This window comes from Trichosurus vulpecula, chromosome 6 (genome assembly GCF_011100635.1).
Source record: "Trichosurus vulpecula isolate mTriVul1 chromosome 6, mTriVul1.pri, whole genome shotgun sequence".
NCBI lineage: Eukaryota > Metazoa > Chordata > Mammalia > Diprotodontia > Phalangeridae > Trichosurus > Trichosurus vulpecula.
Window position 1 is genome coordinate 263997315 of NC_050578.1, and position 24053 is coordinate 264021367.

Genomic DNA, 24053 nt, shown 5'->3' on the forward strand with positions numbered 1-24053 from the left:
GATTTAAGGAATGCTTGGGTCCACGAATTCATTCTAGGCAACCTGGGAACTTTGGTTTAGGATTCCTACATCCCTGAGTTTCATTTCTCCCTCAACAAAGGAAACTTAAAGCAAAGTTGGGCTATTTACTATTGTAGTATATAATGAAACAGATGGTTTTATTTTGTATTAATCCTCTAGTAGGTACCTTTAATTATATGGTCCATTAAGTAGGACTTATTGGAAGTTTCTAATTAAAAAAACACTAATTAATAAAAAGTCATTCATATTAAGAGAAATATTTTTCTCTGAAAGACTGAAGTTGAAAGAAATCTAGCACCTATTTACTTGCTTCTAATAATGCAGTGGATTCATACACTACGTTGGGCATTAAAAAGAAGGCTTACATGATTTTCTTCAAGAGCCTCCTCAAGGCACCTTTCACCTCTTTGTTCCTCAGACTGTAAATCAAAGGGTTGAGCATGGGGATGACCAGAGTGTAAAACACAGAGGCCATGTTGTCTGTATCAAAGGAGTGGCTAGATTGGGGCTGCAGATACATAAACAGAAGTGTCCCATAGAATATAACCACCCCCGTGAGGTGAGAACCAAATGTGGAGAAAGCTTTGTGCCTGCCCTCAGAAGATTTCATCCTGAGGATGGTCACAAGAATGAACATGTAGGAGAAAAGGATAATCAAGAGCGAAGAAAGGAAATTAAATGCACCAAAGGTCATAATGATTAGTTCAATCTCACTTGTATCTGAGCATGCAATGAATAGCAGGGGAGGACCATCACAGTAGAAGTGTCTAATCATATTTGATTTGCAGAAAGATAATTTAAAAACCTTTATTGTGACCAGTAGGGCTACCATGGTGCTATAGAGGTATGACATAGCCACCAAGAGGCAACATACAATGTTGGACACGATGACCATATAGAAGAGGGGCTTACAGATAGCAACATAGCGATCATAGGCCATGGCTGATAGGATAAAAAGTTCACTGACAATAAATATCACCAAGAAAAATAGCTGTACTGCACATCCATTATAAGAAATCATATTTTTCTCCTCTATGAATCCAACTAGCATTTTTGGCCCAATAGCTGTGGAATAGCCAAGATCAACAAATGCCAGATGCCTGAGGAAAAAGTACATGGGGGTTTGGAGGTGGGAATCAACGCTGATTAGGATAATCAGGCCCAGGTTCCCCACAACTATGGCCATGTAGTTGAGGAAAAATACAACAAAGAGGGGTCTCTGCAGCTCAGGACGGTTTGTGATGCCCATGAGAATAAATTCAGTCACCTGGGTCCCTGTGGTTTCATTCAGGTGGATCGTTTCTTCCATCCAAAGATCATACTCTAAGAAGAAAAGAAAGAAGCCTTCTTTGAGTAGTGTTTGCATAGATAACTAGGTAGCCAGAAATGTGTTAGATAAACACGTGCAGGAATTTCCTCACTCACTTACAATGTATTTTTATCCATTTAGATCCAATGTGGTGAATTCACTCAAATTGAAATAATAACACATTTCATCATCTGATATAATGTCATATCAGGTCTTATCATTTCATATCATGTCAATATCCTGTACCAAGGGGATAGTAAATGTGATTTTATTCTGCATAGTAGTAAATTATAAAACTACTTTTCTCCAAGTGAAGGGACAGGAAAATACTATAGAGATGTTTTTAATATATTTTAACTAGTTAATGGATCAAAAGATTATAATGGAATACTAACGTAGGATAGTGTATATAAGATCACTTTATGGGGGAGTTGTGATGAAGTACTATTTGCTTTGAAGCTAAGTTGAGATGAGCTAATAACATAAACACCACATCTCCAAAAATTCTGTGCTAGTCATATAATAACCTGGTTGTTGAGTCATTGTCTATGACTATCAATTGCAAAGTAATGGCCAGCGCTGAGAGATATATTTTCCTTTTTAGGAATGCCCTAAACCATTGAAGGTAAAGGTCCAGGATCTATTGTCGTCTGTACCTCATGCAGAGATTAATTGTATCATATCCAGAGAGACTCCATAAATCTATTCACTCTTTGTAGTCTCCCTTGCCTTTGTCTTAGCAGAGAGAAAATATTTTTCCACCTGGATTTTGAGGATGACCTAAGATAACGGTTTTGGTGTTTCTAATGTATCCTATTTCGAGACACATTAAAAAGCTTTTTTTAAATGCTTCTTGTTGTTCAGATGATGTCCAGTTACATAGCATTGATTGAAAGATCCCTCTGATCCCCAATATTATTAGTTATCAATATCCCTTAATAAAAGTATTTGATTTCTCTGGTTGCAGAAAAGTTTCTGTGACAACTACCACAGTTAGTAACTGTTATTTGATGGCTTTCCTAGAAAATTTTGTTATTTCAATGTGACCAAATTGTACCCAGGGACCCCAAATTCTTCTATTCTCCCCCACAGTGGGCATAGTAATCAACTTTTTGAACCGAGATTTTTTGAATTCATGTTTTGACATCTGCTGAACTGGAAGTTCACAAACAAAAAGAAACAACGTTACCTACTTATCTGGAAGGTAGAATCTTCTGTAGCTTGTTCACGTAATCTGTACTCTGAGCTGCTAGACTTTATGTTTTTCTCTGTCCCCATGAGACCATATCCCTAAAGGGAGATGTTTAATTAATGTTGTATGAACATGTCATGGAAATTGCCCAGACTGTAAGAACTGAAAATTTCACACACCTACCTAATTTCATGAAGAATTTGTTATATTTCAGGCTTCTGTCTATGGCTGATATGACATGGTTGCATCATGCCCAGGGAAACCGCACAGACCCCCGCAAGAAGATTGTGGCCAAAAAGTTTACTTTAACCACACACACACACTAAAAGCCAAGTAAATGAAGAACACCTAGAGTATAACAAAATATAACATGAAGTTAAATGGCCAAAATGGAGAGTTTGCCTTTTTGGATACATCTCTAGGACAGATGGTTACAAATGGATTTGATGTTGGTCACCAAAAACAACCTGGGGTAGATGAGCAGGCTGGTTTGCCTCTAGAGAATTGCAAGGTCTTTTAGAAGAAGCTAGGTGGCTTAGTGGATAGAGAACTGGGCTTGCAGTTAGGAAGAACAGATTTCTAACCTATCTTCATATACTAGCATTTGACTTACAGGAAGTACTACAACATCGTTCTGCCAACTACTCTTTTCAGTAAAATAGGGCCAAGAATAACATCAACAACAGAGGATCGCTGTGAAGATCAAATGAAATTTTTGGCAGGTAGCTAAATGGCCCAGTGAATTTGTCTCTGGGCCTAAAGTCACAAACAGCTAAGTTCAAAAGTTGTTTCAGATGCTTAAGGTCAGTGTGACCCTTGCCATTTATATTAGTGTTTGTCTAACTCAGTTTCTTAAGCTTTCAAAAGCTGATAAATACACTTCCTAGTCAGATTGTTTTGAGGATCAAATAACATATTATTTGTAAAGTGGTTGGTTAGTACAGACACTGGCCTCTTATATGCATTTGATAAACGGTGAAAATTTTCTTTCTTAATGACGCCAGTCTTTTCTGTAACAAGCCCATATATTAATAAAAAAACTTTTAACAACCTTTTTATTTTGACTTCAGACTTCTCTATCTCTCTCTAGTGCCTTACACCCCCACATTGAAAATAAAATAAACAATAATAAACAACATGTTACCATTATATATGTGAGGTTAGGCAAAATATCTTTCCATATTAGCCATGTTACAAAAATATACAAAATATATCAAAATGAAGGCAAGTAAATTGAAAAAGAATATTCTTCTGTCTTCACTCTGTTTTTATCTGTTCACTCTTTGGAGGTGGATACCATTTTCCTTCATGAATTCTTTGAAATTGTCGTGGATTATTGTAAGTCTTTCACAGTTTATTGTCATTTCCTGTATTGTTTTTATTGTATATAATGCTCTCCTCATACTGCTTGCTTCAGTTTGCATCAGTTCACATAAATTTTCCAGATGTTTTTCTGTAATCTTTTCTATCATTGTTGGATTTGCACAATTTTACATTCTTTTGGGCATGTTTTTTGACAGTTCTCTGGCATAAGACAGTCAATCCTTGGAAGATATGGCACTCTCTTTTTGGACATTTGTGTTGGTAAGCAAAATGGGCTCCTTAGCACTTAGTTCAACAAGTGCCCTTGAAGAGTTGGCTTTTGTTTGTGTAGCCAGAATGGACTTTGTTTTCTTTGAATGACTCAGCTCACCTTGTTGAGCTTCCCTGGACGCTGGGGCTTGCTCTTCTGGGGCAGGACCAGAGCTTCCTGTGTGATGAGTCATGGCGCTGGCTGAGGGGAGGTGTGTTAACCTGGTCTACGCTGGGGGAGGGGCCAAGTCAAGAACCAATCGGCCCTGGTCATTCAGGCAGCGCTTGAGGATATCGAAAACTCTATAAGAGGGGAAAGGACAGCTTGAAGATCCCTTTCCTTTTCCGGTTGGAGCCAGAGACGCCTACAGCCGAAGCTGAGCTGCCGGTAGCAGAGCTGACTAGAGGCTAGTGGGTAATCTTCTTACCGTAGAGGGGAAGCATGTATGTGATTTTGCCTTATACCATCTCGCTTCTCTGTGGCCTTTTGGTTACCCTTATAAGGCGGACTTATTGGGCCTGGAAGCTTTTGATGAAAATATCAAAATGGGGACGCTGGTTTGTGGGATTGTTACTGTGGAGTGTAAATACATGCTTTAGTTCTCCTGCCTTCTGCCTAGAGAATTCCTTATATCCTGCGGTTCCGGACCTTTTAGGCACATATGAGATTCTCTTTGAAATCATAAATTCTGCCTTCCTAATATATTTGGCGACGAGGTGGATGGGATCGCTAGATATAAGATCTCTGTTCAGAAGCAGAAGAACTTCAGAGGAAGAGATGAATATCCCAGGGTGGGAGGATCCATTTTATTCCTCCTTAGCAAAGGAATTGGCTAAAAAAGCCGGACCCTGTGAAAACTGGGAACCAAGGCTACAGAGAGGAGATCCTAAGGATTTGGAAAGGTGTTTACAAGAGGTTGGGATTCAGTCAGGGGCATCACTATCTAGGCAAAGCTGGATAGTGTTATCAGCCTACCGGCTAGTATATGAAAGATTGAGATTAAGTAAAAGAGATGGGGGCACTCCTACCCCACAGCAAGAAGGGGAATCTCAGATAGCAGGAGAACAAATTGCTGCTCAAGAACCCACTGACTCAGATGAGAACTTTTCTATTAATGTGGCTAGGAGCAGCAGGAGGCCAAATAAGCCAAGAGTGCATCCCAACTCAGCCCAGACCAAGCCTGACTGCCTGCTTTGTCCTTGCCATGGTGGCAGGGGAAGCGAGTGGAGGGAAAATGAGACAATGTTAGGGGCTGAGAGAGAAAATGCTACTAGGGTTCAGGACATCCCTCGCACAGAGAATGGGAGATGGTTAAATACTCAGACAAGCGTTCGCCCCGTAGAGAGGAGGAGGACAGAAACCAGAGGTGGCAATTTAGTTACGAGGGAATTTCAGGAAGATTTCTCACCACAAGAGGTCACAGATATTTTGAGTAGATTCAGCCAAAGAGTAGGAGAACCATTAATATCTTGGATGGTAAGGCTCAGTGATCAAGGGGCCGGTGGAATATTAGTAGATAAGAGGGACTGTATGAGATTCATAGGTATCAGCCACGATCCTCTAGTTCAGCAAGCTTTTAGGGAACATCATCAGCAAGGAGATGATGCTAGCAGGACTACTCTGTTGGCATTAGCTGCTGCGGGATGCAATAAGAGATATACTAATGATTCTATGTGGCCCACTGAGCACAGACCCTGGTATTCACTTAAAGATTGTATCATGAGACTAAAGGAGGAGGTAATGAAGACTGCTATTATGACAGGAACTGCAGACAAATATTACAATGATCCCATAGGAATCCCTCATAGGAATTTAATAATTAGGACAGCTCCCCCTGCTTATAAACAACTAATTTTGAATCTGTTACTTGGGGAAGTAGGGACCCATCTTACAGAGGTGATAAATAAGATTTTACAGTTACATGACTTAGGAGACTGGGGACGGGATAGATCTCGAGAGAGAAGGGTGAATATCCAGCAAACTTGGCGCCAAAATGGAGTGACAAGAAAAGAAATGTTTACTGCTCTATTGAGAGCAGGGGTAGGTTTTGAAATGATAGATGGCATCCCAACCAATGAATTGTACAGGATGTACCGAGATAAAGGACTCGATAACAGGAGAGATAGGGAAATAAGAACTGCTCCTGCAAATGCTACAGATGGTGAACCTTCATACCCAAGTGAATCACATGCCAAGGAATACTAGGAAACAGGCCAGGCCCCAGCCCAAATTAAGGAAATACGTAAGCTGGATTGCAGACCTCACATTAACTTGACCATATATTGGAAAAATGGGTCAAGTACAGTAACTAGGGCATTAATAGACACTGGGGCCGAGGCCACCCTTATCTATGGGAATCCAGACAAATTCAGCCATGGAACTACTATTACCATCACAGGACTAGGAGGGACTGAAATATCAGCCAGACAAGTTAAATTGATGATGAAAATTGGACAGTTGCCCAAGAAAGAATATAGTGTGGTTATTGTGCCTGTTCCTGAATACATCATTGGAATAGACATTTTGAAGGGTATGACCTTAAATTTACCTGAAGGGAAATTTGCTGTGAGGAAAATGGGCATTAATGCAGTCTTAGTGGGGAAAATCAAAATGGATCCAATCACTTTGCCCGAACCTTCTGAAGTAATTACTTTGAGGCAATATCGTGTGCCAGGTGGGCAACATGAAATTGCCAACACTATAAGAGAATGTGTTGAGGCAGGAGTGTTAGTCCCTACAACTACTCAATGGAACAACCCTGTCTGGCCAGTCCAAAAGTCAGATGGGACATGGAGGATGACAGTAGATTATAGACAGCTGAACAAAGTGACTCCTCCCTTGTATGCTGCTGTTCCAGACACGGTTACTTTAATAGAGAGAATACAAAAACATGAAGGGACTTGGTATGCAGTTATTGATTTGGCCAATGCCTTCTTTACGATCCCAATAGACCCCAAGCAATGGAACCAGTTTGCTTTTACTTGGCAAGGCCAACAGTATACATTTACACACCTGCCACAAGGATATATTCATAGCCCAACTATTTGCCACAGGATTGTAGTTGAGCATTTGGATGAATTAAAGCTACCTGGTGTACAGCTTACACATTACATAGATGACATCATGATACAGGGAAAGAATATAAAAGAAGTGGAGGAGAGTTTAGCATTATTAACTGACCATATGAAAAGCAAAGGATGGGAAATCAACCCCGCAAACGTTCAGGGGCCAGCTCAAACTGTAAAATTCTTGGGGATACAGTGGAATAGAGGACTGCGAGAAATTCTCCCACAAGCTCGCCAAAAAATTCAGGATTTTCCCACCCCTACTAATAAGAAAGAGGCCCAAAAGTTCATAGGGCTATTTGGTTATTGGAGACACCACATCCCACATTTGGGACAGATTTTAAAACCCTTGTATAAAGTCACCAGAAAGAAATATGAATTCGATTGGGGCCTTGAACAAAGTAGAGCTTTTGAGGAAGCAAAGGCTGCTATACAATTAGCTCTGGACTTATGGCCTATGCAAAATGGGCCAGTGGAGTTACAAGTGACTGTACAAGATGACTATGCAAATTGGAGTCTGTGGCAAAAACAACAGAGCCGAAGTGTACCTTTAGGCTTTTGGTCAAGGAAACTGCCCTCATCTGGAGTGCAGTATACACCTTTTGAGAAGCAGCTGTTAGCTGCATATTTGGCTTTAGTAGAAACTGAGCAACTAACCCTGGGTCATGAAGTGATATTAAGGCCTGGAATTCCAATTATGACTTGGGTAATGAGTACCCCAGCTTCTCACAGAATTGGACATGCACAAGAAGAGAGCATAATCAAATGGAAGTGGTATATTCAGAATAGGTCCAGAGCAGGCAAAAGTGGAGTTTCTGCTTTACATGAATCGGTGGCGAACATTGGCACTGAGAGAAATAAAAAACCCCTTGAATCTAAGCAACAGATGGTGCCATCCTTAGTGAAATGGAATAATGGGTATGATGGACTAAATGTAGAACAGAAGAAACACGCTTGGTTTACTGACGGGACAGCAAAATACTTAGGACAGAAGAGACATTGGAAAGCAGTAGCCTATAACCCCTGTACTAGGCGAACTCTGAAAAGTTCTGGGATAGGGGGAAGTAGCCAATATGCTGAACTGATGGCAGTACATCAGGCCATCAGAATGGAGAAAGGAGGACAGTGTCATATATTTACTGATTCATGGGGGGGTAGCTAATGGATTAGCTACTTGGATGCCTATATGGAGGAATCAGAATTGGGAGATTCATGGCAAACAAGTTTGGGGTAAAGAGTTATGGGAAAATATATGGGACATGTCTTTGGTTACGGATTTGTCAGTTTTTCATGTTGATGCTCACGCGACCCTGACCACACCAGAGCGTGAGTACAATGCACACGCGGATCGACTAGCAAAGATTGCTACTGAATGTATTGTCCCTACTCCAACTCCAACTGATGACTTAGCCTTAGCGAGATGGGTCCACCAGACCTCCGGCCATTTAGGGGTCCAGGCCACCCACCGATGGGCACAGGATCGAGGTATCAGTATCTCTCACGCGTTGTTAAAACAAATAACAGAGGGGTGTTGTATATGCCAATTAGAAAAAGAACGAACTCTTCCTAGGATAGTAACTGGAGAAATAGCAAGGGGAAAAGTTCCAGCCCAAATTTGGCAGATAGATTATATTGGCCCACTACCCCAGGATAAAGGATGTAAATATGTATGTATGTGTGTTGACACCTATTCAGGTGTCCTAGTGCCTTGTCCTTATAAGGATGCAACTCAGAAAAACACCTGTAAAACCCTAGATATTGTAAGTTTATACTATGGAACCCCAATGCAGATTCAAAGTGACAATGGGTCACATTTCAAGGGCAAAGAAGTGAAAAGATATTGTGTGTTGAATAATATAGAATGAATATATCATATTCCATATTACCCACAAGCATCTGGGCTAATTGAAAGAATGAATAGATTGTTGAAAGAACAGCTGAGAAAATTAAGCTCTAATAATTCATGTAGACATTGGAAGGGTAATTTGTTTATTGTTTTACGTAATTTGAATAATAGGCCCTTGGGGGGAGTACACCTCTAGCCGGAATGATGACCCCAAATCTGCAGATTAGCAAACAGCAAACATGTGAGATGCAAAATATTGAATTTTGCACTATGAGGGAAGATGTCCCACCACCATGTCCAGGAACACCTGGCTCGGCAGGATGTGATTTACATTGTATAAAGAATTTTAGGTTGAATAGGAAAGAAATAAGAAAAACCTCTACTGGGGTATGTGTGAGAATCCCCAAGCATCATTTTGGACTGATATTACCTAAACCAGGATTAGCAGCTCAAGGAGTACATGTATTGGCTGGAGTGATAGATTCTAATTATCAAAGAGAAATTGTTGTGACACTCCAGAATTTGGGTGAAAAACCTGTACAATTTTGTAGAAATGATAGGATAGTTCAAGTGATTATTATCCCCTGTGAAAAAAATACCCTTTGTGAAAACTGAACCTTCTCCCAAAATAACTACCAGAGCAACAAAAAGGGTCTGGTTCTTTTGATAGAATAAAATTGGGAGCTAAGGTATGGGTAAAATGGAAGCCCAATGATATTCCAAAGGCTGTAGAAGTCATAGCCCATGGGAAGGACAACACTGTAACAGTTGTCTATTCAGGGGAAGATAATTACTGAATTGTACCCCTGAACCATATATTTTACCGTGAATAAGACTATAATAACAGATTTGTGGAATTCAAAAGTATGGCTGATGCTGATAAATGCCACAAGCCACTCAGAGGGAAGGTGATCTTGTGTGATTAACAGGTGAAAGTTTGTATCTGGGGAGAAGGCCTGGAGGGCAATCCTAGTCTCCATCTAGGATGGGACCCTTTTGGATTAGTTTCCTTATTGTGTTTCCTTTGAAAAGAAACATTTTCTACCTGAGTTAGGCTATGGGGTCGAATTTTTGTATAATTGGAGTCTCAACCAGAATGGGGATGTTATTTTCTGAAGTATACTAGCCCATACTTGCTTACTCTTTTGTTCTTTGTTTTGGTTAACCTTGTTGTTAGTCCTGTCTCTTTTAGGCTTAAGTACCCTACACTTTCAGATGACTGCCTAAGCACCTAGCATTCTTGGAATTTCTGCCAGCTTGCTAAAGAACTGACCTCTGGAATGGGACTCTTGGGGCAGGGACAGTTCTATGTCCAATTTCAGCAAGAAGAAGCTTTGGAAAAAGAGACCTTCACCCCTTACCAAAGGATTTTGAGTCCCAATTGTTCGGGGGGGGGGAGGGGATGATGATGCTATTCTGTGTACTTATGTTGTATTATCCTTGCTGTATTGTTTTATTGTTATGGTATTATTGGCACCTGTTTCCTATGTAATGGATACAAAGATCTAGGGGCCAACAAGTGAGCCATGTGGCCACTCTGATGGTGAGATATTAAGTATTTTGCAAAAGTGATGTGTTCATCTCAGGGAGGTGTGGGGGGATTCTATTGTACAAAAAAAAGGGGGGGAAGAAAAAGAGTTTGTACCTATTTAGACACAAGTTGCCTGTGTAATGGGTGTAAAAGATCTTGGGGCTGAAAGTTAAGGCAATCAGTACATGAGAAGCTCTTCCCTGCCCATTTGAATAGGCTTAAGGTAGGGCCCAAGGTGGGGCTGACTAAGGGAAGGGACTAAGGGAAAGGGGCCAGCTAAGAAGGTCTGATTAGATCTTTGCTCCTAAGTTTGTTTTCCTAAGTTTGCCCCAAACCCCTAATTACTAGATGCTAAGCCCATGTGGGCATGAAGCTCCCAGGGTCTTAAGGTGAGGAGATAAAACCAGAGCCAATCACAGGAGCTTAAGTTCTGGTCACTCAGACCATGCTTGATGACCTCTGAAACTGTATAAGAGGAGAGAACACAGCTTTGAGACTGAGACTTGTTGGAGCCAGTGGCAGCAATAGCAACAGCAACAGACGAAGCTGAAGTCAAAGCCAAAGGAGCTGAAGAAGTAGGCGCTGCCGGAGCAGGGAGGCACGAATGTGATTTGGTTTAATGTCATCATGTTTTTCTGTAACCTCCTGGTTACTCTTGTGAGGCAGACTTATTGGGCCTGGAAACTTTTGGCCAGGATATCAAATTGGGGACACTGGTTCGTGGATCTGCTGCTTTGGAGCTTGAATAAATGCTTTAATTCTTCTGCCTTCTACTGGAATTCCTTATATCCTGAGGTTCTGAACCATTCAGGCATATATACGATTTTCTTTGAAATCATGAATTCTGCCTTCATAATATAGATAGAAGTTGTAAGAATCAGGAAGAGAAAATTTTAAATCATTAGATCTATCAAGAAGGAATATTCTTACTTAATCAGCCCACCAAACCTCCTGGGTTTCTTGCCTCTAGCCCTGTTTTTCCATACAAGCTAAGAAATTTCTCCTAGCCATTGCTAAACTTAATAGGCATTAAGATGAGATGTAAAAATAAAGGAATTAATATGGCACAATTCTCAATGCTTATATTTGATTTTGTCTTTAAATAAAAGCTTCACAAGGGGAAAAAGGTGTTTCGTAGGCGTTCTTTTGAAGAAAACTTGGCATTCTTAATGCATTCCAACTTCAGTAGAAGTCAAGGGTTTTATATATCATCTAAAGAAAGTAATATGATCTTAACTAAGATAGACAGGACATCCTGGCATAGGAAATTAAAAGTTAGACCACATTGGGACCAATATGTCCAATTTTAGGTGACAATGTTGAGGATGGAAATTCATAATTTCTAAAATGAACTGAAAAAAGAAACAAAAATACTGGAAAGACAACAACTCATGACATGTGATCATCAGTAGAAAACAGCGTGTTGTTATCACAAAGAATAGCTTCATGTCTTCATAAATTTTTAACTTGAATGCTGCTTAAAATTTATGTCATTAAACTCCCACATTTTATACATCAGTGTACATCAAAGACAATAAACTTGTTGCCCAAAATAATACAAATCATATGTAATAGACCTGTTATTTACAACCATGTCCCTGAAGGGCACTGAATGGCCTAAAAATCTTAATTCATTTTAAGTTTTAGAAACTAAAATTTGCACTAAGATTTCTGGGACACCCTGTATAACCCATTTTTCTTAACATTGAAGCACAAGAATGAAAGATCTGGGATTACAGGCTGAGGAAGAGATGGAATTTTTCCTCATGAATTATAATAATTGTTATTTAAAAATGTAATCAACATGTTCTGCTCAGAGGAAACCAAGATCAATGGCTAGAAGTAATAGATGGGCAACAGAGGTCATAAAAACTATAAATTTCTTAACAATAAGAAATATTCAAAAGGAGATAGTCTGCTGTGATGAGTAGTACAGTTGCCCTTAATGAAATGTAGGATGACAAGAACTATTTGTTTTACTTTATGTATACCCAATGCCAGGCACGGTACCTGGCAAAACCATTTTCTAACTGCTTTTTAATTGATCTTCCCACAGAAGAAAACTCCAACCATTGTTTTGATGTATATTAGTGTATTACAAAATGAACCAAATTTATAAAGATATTTTTGAACTAAGTCCTCTAATAGTTCCTTTCAATTAAATGATGTAGTACAGGTGGTTGGCAAACAAACTAACAAACAAACATCATCCTTTGACTTCATATTAAAGAAACTTTTTTTGTCTAAATGAAGAGAGGAAAATTTGAGATCAGTTCGCAAAGAAATCTAGCAGAAACTTATTTGCTTCTAATAATGAAATAGGAAAAAAAACATTAAACTGGTTATTAAAGAAAATGCTTACATAATTTTTAGATAGTCTTTTCAAGGCACCTTTAACCTCTTTGTTCCTCAAGCTGTAGATCAAAGGGTTGAGCATGGGGATGACCAGAGTGTAAAAGATAGAGGCCATCTTGCCTATGTCAAAGGAATGACTGGACTGGGGTTGCAGGTACATGAAGAGTAGTGTCCCATAGAACACCACTACCACTGTGAGATGAGAGCCACAGGTGGAGAAGGCTTTTTGCCTGCCCTCAACAGAGTTCATCCTGAGGATGGTCACAAGGATTATCATGTAGGAGGCAATGATAATCAAGAGGGAAAAAAGCAAACTAATTGCAGCAAGGGTCATAATGATTGCTTCGATCTCATATGTGTCTGAGCATGCAATGGATAATAGAGGGAGACTGTCACAGTAGAAATGTCTTATTACATTTGATGCACAGAAAGATGATTTAAAAATATCAGTTGTGATGCCTAGACATACGATGATGCTATAAAGATATGAGATAGCCACTAAGATTCAACATACCCAGTCTGAAATAATGACCATATAGAGGAGGGGTTTACAAATGGCCACATACTGGTCATAGGCCATGGCTGACAGGATAAAGAGTTCACTGGCAATAAATATCCCAACGAAAAATAACTGTACTGTACATCCCTGATAAGAAATGATATTTTTCTCTGCTATGAAACTAACCAGCATTTTTGGCTCAATAGTTGTGGAATAGCCAAGGTCAACCAATGCCAGATGCCTGAGGAAAAACTACATGGGGGTTTTGAGGTGGGAATCTACACTGGTTAGGATGATCAGGCCCAGGTTCCCCACAGCTGTGGCCAGGTAGTTGAAGAGAAACACTATAAAGAGTGGGCTCTGAAGTTCGGGATGGTTTGTGATGCCCATGAGGATGAATTCAGTCACCTGGCTCCCTGTAGTTTCATTCAGATTATTCTTTTCTTTCATCCAAGGAACATAATCTGAAAATAAAAGAAGGAAACTTTCTCTGAGTACTGTTTACATTAGTAATTAGGCAATTAGTTTGCAAAAATATTTTATATAAAATTATCAATAACTTTCCCACCCAATTACAAATTCATTTTTTCAATTTAGGTCCAACCACATCTTATGATTTCATGTAATAGCATTGCATATCCTATCATAATATATCAACCTCTTGTCAGCAAGAGGAAAGTGAATGTAACTTTATTTACAAAATAAAGAATGAATTAGGAAACTACTTATCCCCAAGTGAAGGGATAATATAATATCATGAATACGTTTTAAAACATTTTAACTAATCAACGAATCAAATAATTACAATGGAATCCTGATGAGCAACAGATTATAAAAAATATTTTATGGAAAAACTGTGGTGAAACAGGTATCACATTGGCTTTGAGGCTGACAAGATAAGGGATACACACACACACATATTATATAAATATATATATATGTATATATATATATATATATATGTGTGTGTGTGTGTGTGTGTGTGTGTGTGTGTGTGTGTGTGTGTGATGGCCTGTGACAGAGATAGAATCTCCTTTTAAGGAGGGCCCCAAAGCATTGAAGAGAAAGGTCTAGGTTCTATTGTACTCTTTCCCCCTTGAAGTTTTTAACTGTATGACATCGATGGAGACTCCATATATCTACTCACTCTCTGTAGCCTCCCTTCCTTTTGCCTTGTCAGAACGAAAATATTTTTCTACCTAGATTATGAAGGTGAGCTGGACATTTAATTTTAGTGTTTTTAATGATTTTCATTGCCAAAGACAAGAAGGGACTCTATGACAAAAGAACATGCTTGCCCTTCAGATGATATCTAGTTGCATAGTATCGATCTGAAAGATCACTGGGATCTCATTTATTATTCCCAATCAATGTCCTTTGACAAAAGCTCTTAGATATTTCTGATTGTAGAAAGCCTCTTTGACAATTACCATGGCTAGCTATGTTCATCTGATGGCTCCCCTATACTGGTTTTGCGCCATTACAATTTAAGCGAACTCACCACATGGTCTCTCAGTTGTCCCATTCCCCTTTACAGTGGCCATAGTAAATGGCTTTTTGAACTCAGCTGCTCAGACTCCATATTTTTGAAATCTATGGCAATGAGAAGATCACAAATAATATTACCTGCTTCTCTGGAAGGGAAAAATGTTCTGTGGCTTGTTCATGTTATCTACACTTAGAGTGAGATTTTATGGTTTTTTTCAGTCCCCATGAGGACCTGTCCCTGAAGCACTGGGGAATTTTAATAAATTTCATATGATCATTCCATGGAAAGTGCCCAGTTAGTTATAAGTGACAAGGTTCACTGGTTTATAATTTCATTCATTGTAAATAAAATATAAAATCTACTGCACGGTAGACGGTCTTTGGAAAACATAGGGTTCACCTATGGACCATTGTTCTTCATGAGTGGAGGCATACTTTGTACACAATCCTGCAGTGTAGGTGCAGCTGTCAATAGATTAGTGCCTTCTGTGTTTAGTAAATTTTTGTGCATACAGAGGTTAGTGGGTCAGCTAGAGCTAGGAAAAATATATACCTCTTGTTGAGTTTAGATGCCCAAAATAGTACATCAAACAATGGGGATCCATTTAATGCAATGTTTTATTAAAAAGTGATTGGGAAGACTGGACAGGAGAAAGAGGAAAGGAGAAGGGAGGAGAACTTTCATATAATTCAAAAATATACATTTACATCGAGTATGATATATTAGAGAGCAAGCGAAACATGAGTCAATTCAGCTTTGAAGGTTTTCTTCTATAGGAAGTTTTATTATCCCTGAAGTGGATGGCATGCTCCAAAATGCCCTTCTGAATATGTGATACTTAGCTCCACTGGTGTTCTACTGAGAGTAATAAACACATGCATAATGGTGAGAAGAAACAATCCCGAAAGTGACAAAAGGCAAATCGTACATATTAACTAAGAACATTGATGGAATGGCTCAGTCCAGATGAGGAGAGTATTATGTTTTCTTGAGATTCCCTAAGTACAAGAATTTGAGATCAGTGGGAAAACTACTTACTAGAGAGAATATCAATTCTTAGTTCACATAATGGATTAGGAGAAAGATATGGGGACATGTCAGCAAATTTTATTGTCTGAATCACTCATTTTATCCAACACTACCATAATTTAGGACTACAGATCTTGTTGAGCAGTGTATAAAATGCTGGTCCTAGAGTCAGGAAGATTCATCTTCCTGAGTTCAACCCTGGCCTCAGAAACTAGTTGTATGATGCTGGGCAATTCACTTAACCCTACTTGCGTCCATTTACTCATCTGTAAAATAAGTTGGAAGAGGAATTGATTAACTACTTAAGTATCTGTGCCGAAAAACAAAAGTCAAACAAGTGGTGGCCTGAAAAGTTGGATATGACTAAAAATGACTAAAACTCATCTCATTTACATGCATCTTTGTCATGCTGGACTGGATATACTTCTTCCATTTCTCATACAGATAAGCCAGGCTTCTATTCACTAAGCTTTAGGAATTCACCACAAAATTAGACCTTTGTAAAATGAATTGGACTGCATCTAGAGTTACATGTTAAGTATTTCTGACACTGCTGTGTTCCGTGTTTCAAAGTCCAAAGTCCAACGATATGATTTGCAAAATTTTGACATTTAAAAAGATTGCTTCATGTTGTTCACTCATATTCAACTTTTTGTAACCCGATTTTGGATTTTCTTTGCAAAGATGCTGGAGTAGTTTGTCATTTCTTTTTCCAATTCTTTTACAGATGAGTAAACTGACATAAAAAGACTTAAGTAACTTTCCCAGGGTCTCACAGCAGGTATCTGAGGTCAGATTTGAACCCCAGGCCCAGCCTTCTATCCAATGCACCACCTAGCTACCACAAAAATGATGGCATTTTCAGACACATACAGATTTAAACATTTGTAGAAATACTAATAGCTCTAATACAGGCTGAGTCAACATAATAAAAAAAATCATAATTATTTATAAATTCATTTCTATACCAGGTAAACTACAAAAGATTTTTTTATACAGGGAAGAGCAAATAATAAAATTCTTCTAGGAAAACAAATAATCAAGAATATCAATGAAATTAGTTTTAAGAAGTAAAGAATGGTAGCCTAGAAGTATAAGATTTCAAACTATTTTACAAAGGAGTAATCCTTAAAAACAATCTGGTACAGGCTAAAAACAGTGGTGGATCAGAGGGATAGATTAGGTACACAATACACAGTACTAAGTGACCACAATAAGCTAATATTTGATAAACACAAACTTTCAAGTTTTGGGGTCCAGAACTCAGCATTTATGAAAATTGCTAAGAAAACTGGACAGCAGTTTGGCATAAAGTAGGCATAGACCTATATTTCATATCACATACCAAAATAAACTCAAAATGGGTATATGTTATAGACATAGAGTACATCATAAACAAATTAAGGGAGTGTGAAAAAAAAAAAAAACTTGTCCTTTCTATGGATAAGGAAAGACTTTCCAACAGGAGATAGAGAGAATCATGGGACATCATATGTTAAATGTTGATTATTTTAAATTAAAAGTGTTTTAAACAAATAAAACCAATTACCATAAAATTAGATGGAAAGCAATAAATTGGAATATATAGTATGACAAGTTTCACTAATAAAAGCTTCTATTCTCAAATATAGAAGGAATTGAATTAAATAAAAATATCTCCACTTCATAAACAGTCAAAAGATATGTATAGTCAGTTTGTAGATGAAGAAATCAAAGCTATCAATGTTCAAAGGAAAAAAATTATTAATCACTAATAGTGAATTGCAAGTCAAAACAACTCATAACTACTACCTCATATCTATAATATGGCTAATATGAAAGAAAAGCAAGATGACAAATGATGGAGAGGTTATGGAAACATAGCTATACTAATTTTTCTTAATATGGTTGTGAACTTGTCCAACCATTCTGGAGACCAACTGAGAACTATGCTAATATAAGGTAAGGCCTTGTGATCTTGATACCATTATGGTAGTCTCTCTTTATGTTAGTCTGTAGTTTATAGAATTCAGCCATTGAGAAGTACTGGAAATTACAGTTTTTAAGGTTAATACAGCCCTGTTCGAAAAATAGTTCCTGTCCAAGCATGAGTTTTTGTTTCTTTCCTGCAAGCTCTGTAACTCCAAAAATCAACTAGGCTCTTGAAATCTTGATATATTTATCTATTGGCCAGCTTTAGGTGGTTACCAAAATCAGGAATGAAGTATCTTACATTCATAAGGACATTTTGAAGCATAACATCCTCTCCAGGAGTAAAAACCTTCCCAAAGAAAAAAATCATCCCAGCTAAACTGATCCATGTCTCTCTGCTCCCCCAAACATCACCACCACTACAGGAGTTTTACTCTATGTTAATGTGCAGTTTTTAATTTTATTAAGGTTGTCTCCATTCTTTCCTCCCTATTCCCTCTCCCCGTCTTCCCAATTATGTTTCAATAAAACTTTGCATTAAATTTACCTCATTGTTTTGTATAGCATATGTGATATCGAAATTTATTAAGGTTTTTTTTTTCTTAACTCTGGATAGCCCACTAACCTCTCCATAGACATAAATTTATCTTTCACACAACACCTTGATTTACTGAGAGTTCTTCATCTATTTGACTTTTAATGTGTGGGTGGCTAAAATAAACTGTTTTTGGCTCTAATCCCCTTGTAGAAGTCTATACAATTTTCCTGGGCATGATACAAATGTGGCATATCACCCACAAACAGAAGCCTGCAACATAACAAAGGCTTCATGAAATTAGGTGAGGTCACTCAACTTTATCACTTATTATTATCTGGTTAATTTCCATGATTCGGTCATACAAAATTAATTAAAGATTTCCATTGCTTTAGGCACATGGCCTCATGGGGACAGAGAAAACCATAAAGTCTGACTCTAGCAAGTGTCAGTACAGATTACATAAACAAGCTGCAGAAGATTCTATCTTCCAGATAAGCAGGTAGCATTAATATTTGTTTGTGAACTTCCATTTCAGCAGGTGTCAAAAATACGGGGTCCAAAATTCTCAGTTCAAAAACTTGATCACTATGATCATTATGGTGGTGAACAGAAGAATTTCGTGGCCTTCAATTGAACTCGATCAAATTGAAATGGCATAAAATCATTCCAGGAAAGTCATCAAATGACAGTTCCTAACTGTTAAAATTTTTACTGAAACTTTTCTGTAACTAAGGAAAGCAAAGAGTTTTTCTCAAGGAATACTGATCAATAATAATTTATGGGGTCAGAGTGATCTGTGAGTCAATATTATGTAAGTGGGCATCATCTGAAAAACGAGAAGCACTTTTTAAAATGTCTTTTCATGTTTCTTGGAATAAGATTTATTAAGAAAAACCAAAATTGTTATCCTAGTTCACCTTCATAATGCAGTCTCAAAAATATTTTCTTTCTGATAAGACAGAGAAGGGAGACTACAGAGAGTGAGTAGACATATGGAGTCGCCCTGGATGTCATACAATTAATGACTACATGTAATAGAGACTGTAATAGACCCTGCACCTTTGTTTTCAATGGTTTAGGGAACTCCTAAAAAGGAAATTCTGTCTCTTGCCACTGGCAATCACTTTGAAACTTATAATCATAGACAATGGCCTAACAACCAGGAGATTACATGGTTAGCAGAGGATTTTTGGAAATGTGCTGGATTTGTTATTTATCCTATCACTACTTAGCTTCAAAGAAATTTGACATGTACTTCATCACAATTCCTTCATAAAGTGATGTTATATTCTCTGTCCTACATTATTCGCTCATTAAAATTTTTGACCAACTAATCAGTTAAAATGTATTAAAATATATCTATAATATTGACCTGCTCCATCGCTTGGAGAAAAGATTTCATAATTTACTGTTTTTAGAATAAAAACACATTCACTACCTTCTTTGTGATAGGATATTGCCATGACATGATATGATATATGATATGATATGGTTTTCTATTATATCAAATGACACAATGTGATATTATTTCAATTTGAGTGAATTTACCACATGACACCTAACTAGATAAAATCCCATTGTGACTGAGCAGAGAAATTCCTGCTCATCTCTATCTAACACATTTCTAGTCATTAACTGCTTAGTTTTCTAGGCAAACTACTCAAAGAAGACTTCTTTCTTTTCTCCTCAGATTATGTTCCTTGGAAGAAATGATCAATCTTAATGAAACCTCGGTGAGCCAGGTGACTGAATTCATTCTTAGCAGCATCACAAACCGTCCTGAGCTAAATGGCCCCCTGTTTGTTGTGTTTTTCCTCAATTACATGGCTATAGTTGTGGGGAACATGGGCCTGATAATTGTAACCAGGGTTGATTCCCTCTTCCAAACTCCCATGTACTTTTTCCTCAGGCATCTGGCATTTGTTGATCTTGGCTATTCCACAGCTATTGGACCAAAAATGCTAGTTGGATTCATAGAGGAGAAAAATATCATTTCTTATAATGGATGTGCAATACAGCTATTTTTCTTTGTGATATTTATTGTCAGTGAACTTTTTATCCTATCAGCCATGGCCTATGATCGCTATGTTGCTATCTGTAAGCCCCTCTACTATATGGTCATCATGTCAGACAGGATATGTTGGCTTTTGGTGGCTATGTCATACCTCTATAGTACCATAATATCCCTACTCATCACAATAAATGTTTTTACATCATCCTTCTGTAGGTCAAATGTAATAAGACACTTCTATTGTGACGGTCTCCCCCTATTGTCCATTATATGCTCTGGCACAAGGGAGATTGAACTAATCTTTATTATTTTTTCTGCATTTAATTTTGTTTCTTCCTTTCCGATTATCCTCATCTCCTATGTGTTCATTCTTCTAACCATCCTCAGGATGAACTCTTCTGAGGGCAGACAGAAAGCCTTTTCTACTTTTGGCTCTCACCTGACTGGGGTGGTTATATTCTATGGGACACTTGTCTTCATGTACCTGCAGCCCCAGTCTAGCCATTCCTTTGATGCAGACAAAATGGCTTCTGTGTTTTACACTCTGGTCATCCCTATGATCAACCCTTTGATCTATAGCTTAAGGAACAAAGTAGTGAAAGATGCCTTGAAAAGACTTTTTAAAAAAATGATATAAGCCTTCCCTCTAATGCCCAATATAGTATTATGATTCCACTTCATTATTAGAAGTAAGTATGTACTACTTTTCTCCCAAATTCTCCCTGATTTTTTTCTCTTGTCTTTTAGAGAGAAAGCAGTTCTCTTAATATGTTGTTTATGAATGATTTTTGATTAGATGTTAGTAGTTTTTTTAGAGGTTTACCTCCAATAAATCCTAGTTTGGTGAACCTTTTAAGTAAGGGACCTTTTAGAGGATTAATACAAAATATCTCTATAAAACAATCTATTTCATTATATACTACAATAGTCAATAGCATAACTTTTTAAAGTTTACTCACCTAGGAAAATCAAGTAACAAGCATTTAGTAAATGTTGGGGCCAGTTACCATTCAAGGCATTGGGACTACACTGATAAATTAACAAAAATAGCTCTTGCCATCAGTGAACTTACATTTGAATAAGGGAAGCAATATATCCATGCAAGCCAACTATCCAAAGAGCAGCCAATTTCCTTTTGCATATTTTTTACTGTTAAGTCCTTATCAAAACCAAAATCTCCCCTCTAGGATTTCCAGACATTCTGGGTCTTCTCTGTCAAGTAGAACAAGTTGATTCCCTCTTCTTTATAATAATTCTTCGAATTCTTGAAGAAAACTTCCATCTCTTCCCCCAGCTTCATTCCCATTTTTTTTTTCACTTTTGTGCTAGGATAGAAAGAGTGCTGAGTTATACAGGTGGTCCCAACAATCTTAGGATAGATCTAATTTTCTAAAGCTTAAAATAAACCTAAGTTTTGGGACATTCTGTAGAGTTAGAGAACCTGGGTTTCAATGAAGGTCTATTACTTGTGACCTGTGATATTCAGGCTAATAGGTTTATGTTCTCTGGCTCCCACTCATCTATAAAACTTTAGACTTTGATGACAAAATTTTAAGTGCTTTTTTCAGTTCAAATTCTATGATGCCATGAACCTGTGTTTGCACCAACAGCATAGAGTCTTCAACCAGAATTCACATGTCATGGTCTTTTTTAAAAATTCTTTTTAACTTAAATACAAAACTAGAAAATAAAAGAAAAAATTACATTAGAGTTTTAACAATAGAATATAAGGGAGGATACAATATAAAACAATAAATTTCCATTTAAAGAAAAACTATATAAATACTACACGTTATTTTCAAAGCTGCTCAGCTTTTCTTTGCTTCCTTATATGTTTTAGTTTGTTCTCTACTGTGCAAGTTTTACTTCAGTTTTCCCTTCCTTCCCCCCCCCCCACCTCCTGCTCTAGAAAATGCTACAACTAAACAAGTGTCTAGACAGATGGGTAGATAGATACAGACAGATATAGAAATATACTGATAGAGATATAGAAAGATGTCATAAATATACACATATACACTCATGCACAAATATGTAGGAGTGTGCTATGCATAATTCCACTTGTCATCTCTTTATCTGAAGGTTGATAACACCTTTTTCATAAGCCTACATCTTTCCATGTTTTTCTAAATCAGCCAGCTCATCATTTCGTACACCACAATATTCCAACCCAATCACATCTTTTCTAAAAAATTGTCTATGAAAGTCTCCCCCACCCCCACAAATTTTCTGTCTTTCTTCTAGTCTTGGCTACATTTCCTTTATTTATACCAGAAAATTTTGAATTAAAAAATAGAAATTATCCACTTTATACTTCAACCATGCTCTCATCTTATTGTTTAAGGTCTGATACTGCTCAATCTGTTTCCTTTATAGGTTTTTTCACAGATTCCTTTGAACTTGCTGACTTCTTGTTCTTCCAAGTGAACATTGTTATTTTCTTTCTAATTGAGTAAGATAATTTTTTGGTAATTTAATTGTGATGGTATTAAATAAATAAAGTAAAATTGACATTTTTATTATGTTGGCTTTACCTACTCCTGAAAACAAATATCACTTCAATTATTTAGATCTGAATTTATTTGTATATAAAAGCATCTTGTGGTTCTGTTCATATAGTTCTTGTGTCTATTTTGGAAGGTTTATTGTCAGGTATTTTTTAAAATCTAGTTATTTTTAATGATCTAAAACAATATTAAATCATAGTGTTGACACAGTGTCAACTTTTGCTTAAGTCTGTTGTAGCTTTAACTTTCTCTGAGATCATGATTACTATCTCTGTATTTTTTAAACATAATAAAATCTTCTACCCTTTATTTTATATTTGTGTGTATTTTTTATTTTTATAGTGTTTATATTTAAATTTTTGTATTTATATTTTTGTAGTGTTTCCTGGGAGCAACAAATTGTTGAATTTGAATTTTTAATCTGCTATCCATTTCTGTTTTATGTGTAAATGCATCCCATTCACATTATAAGCTTTAATTATTTGTGCATTTTCCTCTTTCCTATTTTTCCTCACTATTTTTGGGACCCTATTTACCCAGTCCCTCCTCACTTCTCTACTTTACATTTATCTACTACTTTGCCCTCTTATTCTTTAACCTACCCACCCCTTCAAAAGTCCTTCCTTTAACCTTCCCCCCTTGCCCTCTTTTTTGGGAAACTATACATGCATACCTCCAGATATAGATATAGATATAGATATAGATATAGATATAGATATAGATATAGATATAGATATAGATATAGATATAGATATAGATGTAGATGTAGATGTAGATATAGATATAGATAGATAGAGATATAGATATATATAGATATATGGATATATATATGGATATGGATATAGATATAGATATAAATATAGATATAGATTATATGTACACACACAATGCACACATACATACATACATACACAAATATATGTGTATATACATTTTTACATGTGTGCATATGTATATGTGTGTGCATACATATATATATATATATGTATATCCCTATCTCTATATCTATATCTATGTAATTCCCTCTTGCACCCATTGCAGATGATAGTAAGGTTTAGCATTAAACACCCTCTCTCATACCAACTTCTACATCAATTTGTTCATTTGTACTTCATTTGTATCAATGACTACCTAGAAGTATAATGTTTGGCCCTTTTTGAAGACTACTCATAGATGA

General features: G+C 37.2%; 2 protein-coding genes and 1 pseudogene across 2 annotated transcripts; 1 reads left to right on the forward strand and 2 right to left on the reverse strand.

Annotated features, from left to right (window-relative positions):
- Positions 1 to 382: 382 nt before the first annotated feature.
- On the reverse strand, positions 383 to 1330 carry LOC118853869 (olfactory receptor 8K3-like). Its single transcript, XM_036764103.1, has one exon. It carries the CDS (start codon positions 1328 to 1330, stop codon positions 383 to 385), a length of 948 nt encoding a protein of 315 aa, XP_036619998.1.
- Positions 1331 to 12806: 11476 nt separating this feature from the next.
- LOC118855073 lies at positions 12807 to 13841 on the reverse strand (annotated as a pseudogene).
- A 6223-nt stretch (positions 13842 to 20064) lies between these two features.
- LOC118853751 (olfactory receptor 8K3-like) lies at positions 20065 to 21006 on the forward strand. Its single transcript, XM_036763951.1, has one exon. The coding sequence runs from the start codon at positions 20068 to 20070 to the stop codon at positions 21004 to 21006; it is 939 nt and encodes a 312-aa protein (XP_036619846.1). The 5' UTR covers positions 20065 to 20067.
- The last annotated feature ends 3047 nt before the right edge of the window (positions 21007 to 24053 follow it).

What these genes read in the sequence shown, in the direction of transcription:
- LOC118853869 (XM_036764103.1), bottom strand. Translation starts at nt 1,330, where the DNA reads ATGGAAGAAACGATCCACCTGAATGAAACCACAGGGACCCAGGTGACT.
- LOC118853751 (XM_036763951.1), top strand. Translation starts at nt 20,068, where the DNA reads ATGATCAATCTTAATGAAACCTCGGTGAGCCAGGTGACTGAATTCATT.